Consider the following 545-nt stretch of genomic DNA (forward strand, 5'->3'; position numbering starts at 1 on the left):
AAAATCTGTCGTTATCATTGTCTTTCATTTTAGAACAGCAGTCCTTTGATTATTTAGAGAAACTGTAGAGTTATTTTACCCACACAACATCCTTTCGCTACAAAATCATTAATGCTGTTTCTTTCTTCATCACTCTTTTAACTTGTACACAGACAGTTCTCTTAGTTGTTTCCCATCAAATGATTCTTTGATACTCATGAGACTTTTTCCTCTTTGTTATGTAAATCATTTGCAAACATCATTGCCTTGTGTGTCCTCCCACAGGGCTTTCATCTCAATCTTTGCTATTCTGGCCCTTGTGGTCTCAGCTGAAGGCAGTGTTGGGTAGGTGGAACGCTTCGTGCAGATTGCATTACAAACCTATGATGGCACTGAAATGTTCCGGTTTCAGTTCCACGCTATGGTTTTCAAACATGGCTTTAAAGTGGAGGTTTGTGTCCTCTCAAGGAGGAAACTTTATTCTTTTATCAGTTATTTACAAGTTTCTGACCACTTATAAAATGTGTTCAATGTGCTGCCCATTGTGTTGGATTGTCAATGCAACC

At 38.3% G+C, this 545-nt stretch overlaps 1 protein-coding gene across 1 annotated transcript in view; it reads left to right on the forward strand.

Annotated features, from left to right (window-relative positions):
• Positions 1 to 545, forward strand: part of soul5l (heme-binding protein soul5, like) — a 7,569-nt gene that overhangs the window by 734 nt on the left and 6,290 nt on the right. Inside the window, exon 2 of the mRNA XM_005744593.1 lies at positions 265 to 324. Within this exon, the coding sequence (XP_005744650.1) occupies positions 265 to 324 (60 nt within the window). The remainder of the gene's footprint in view (positions 1 to 264; positions 325 to 545) is intronic.

The sequence above is a fragment of the Pundamilia nyererei genome, unplaced genomic scaffold, assembly GCF_000239375.1.
Source record: "Pundamilia nyererei isolate P.nyererei 1_Seehausen unplaced genomic scaffold, PunNye1.0 scaffold00145, whole genome shotgun sequence".
NCBI classification, from domain to species: Eukaryota; Metazoa; Chordata; class Actinopteri; order Cichliformes; family Cichlidae; genus Pundamilia; species Pundamilia nyererei.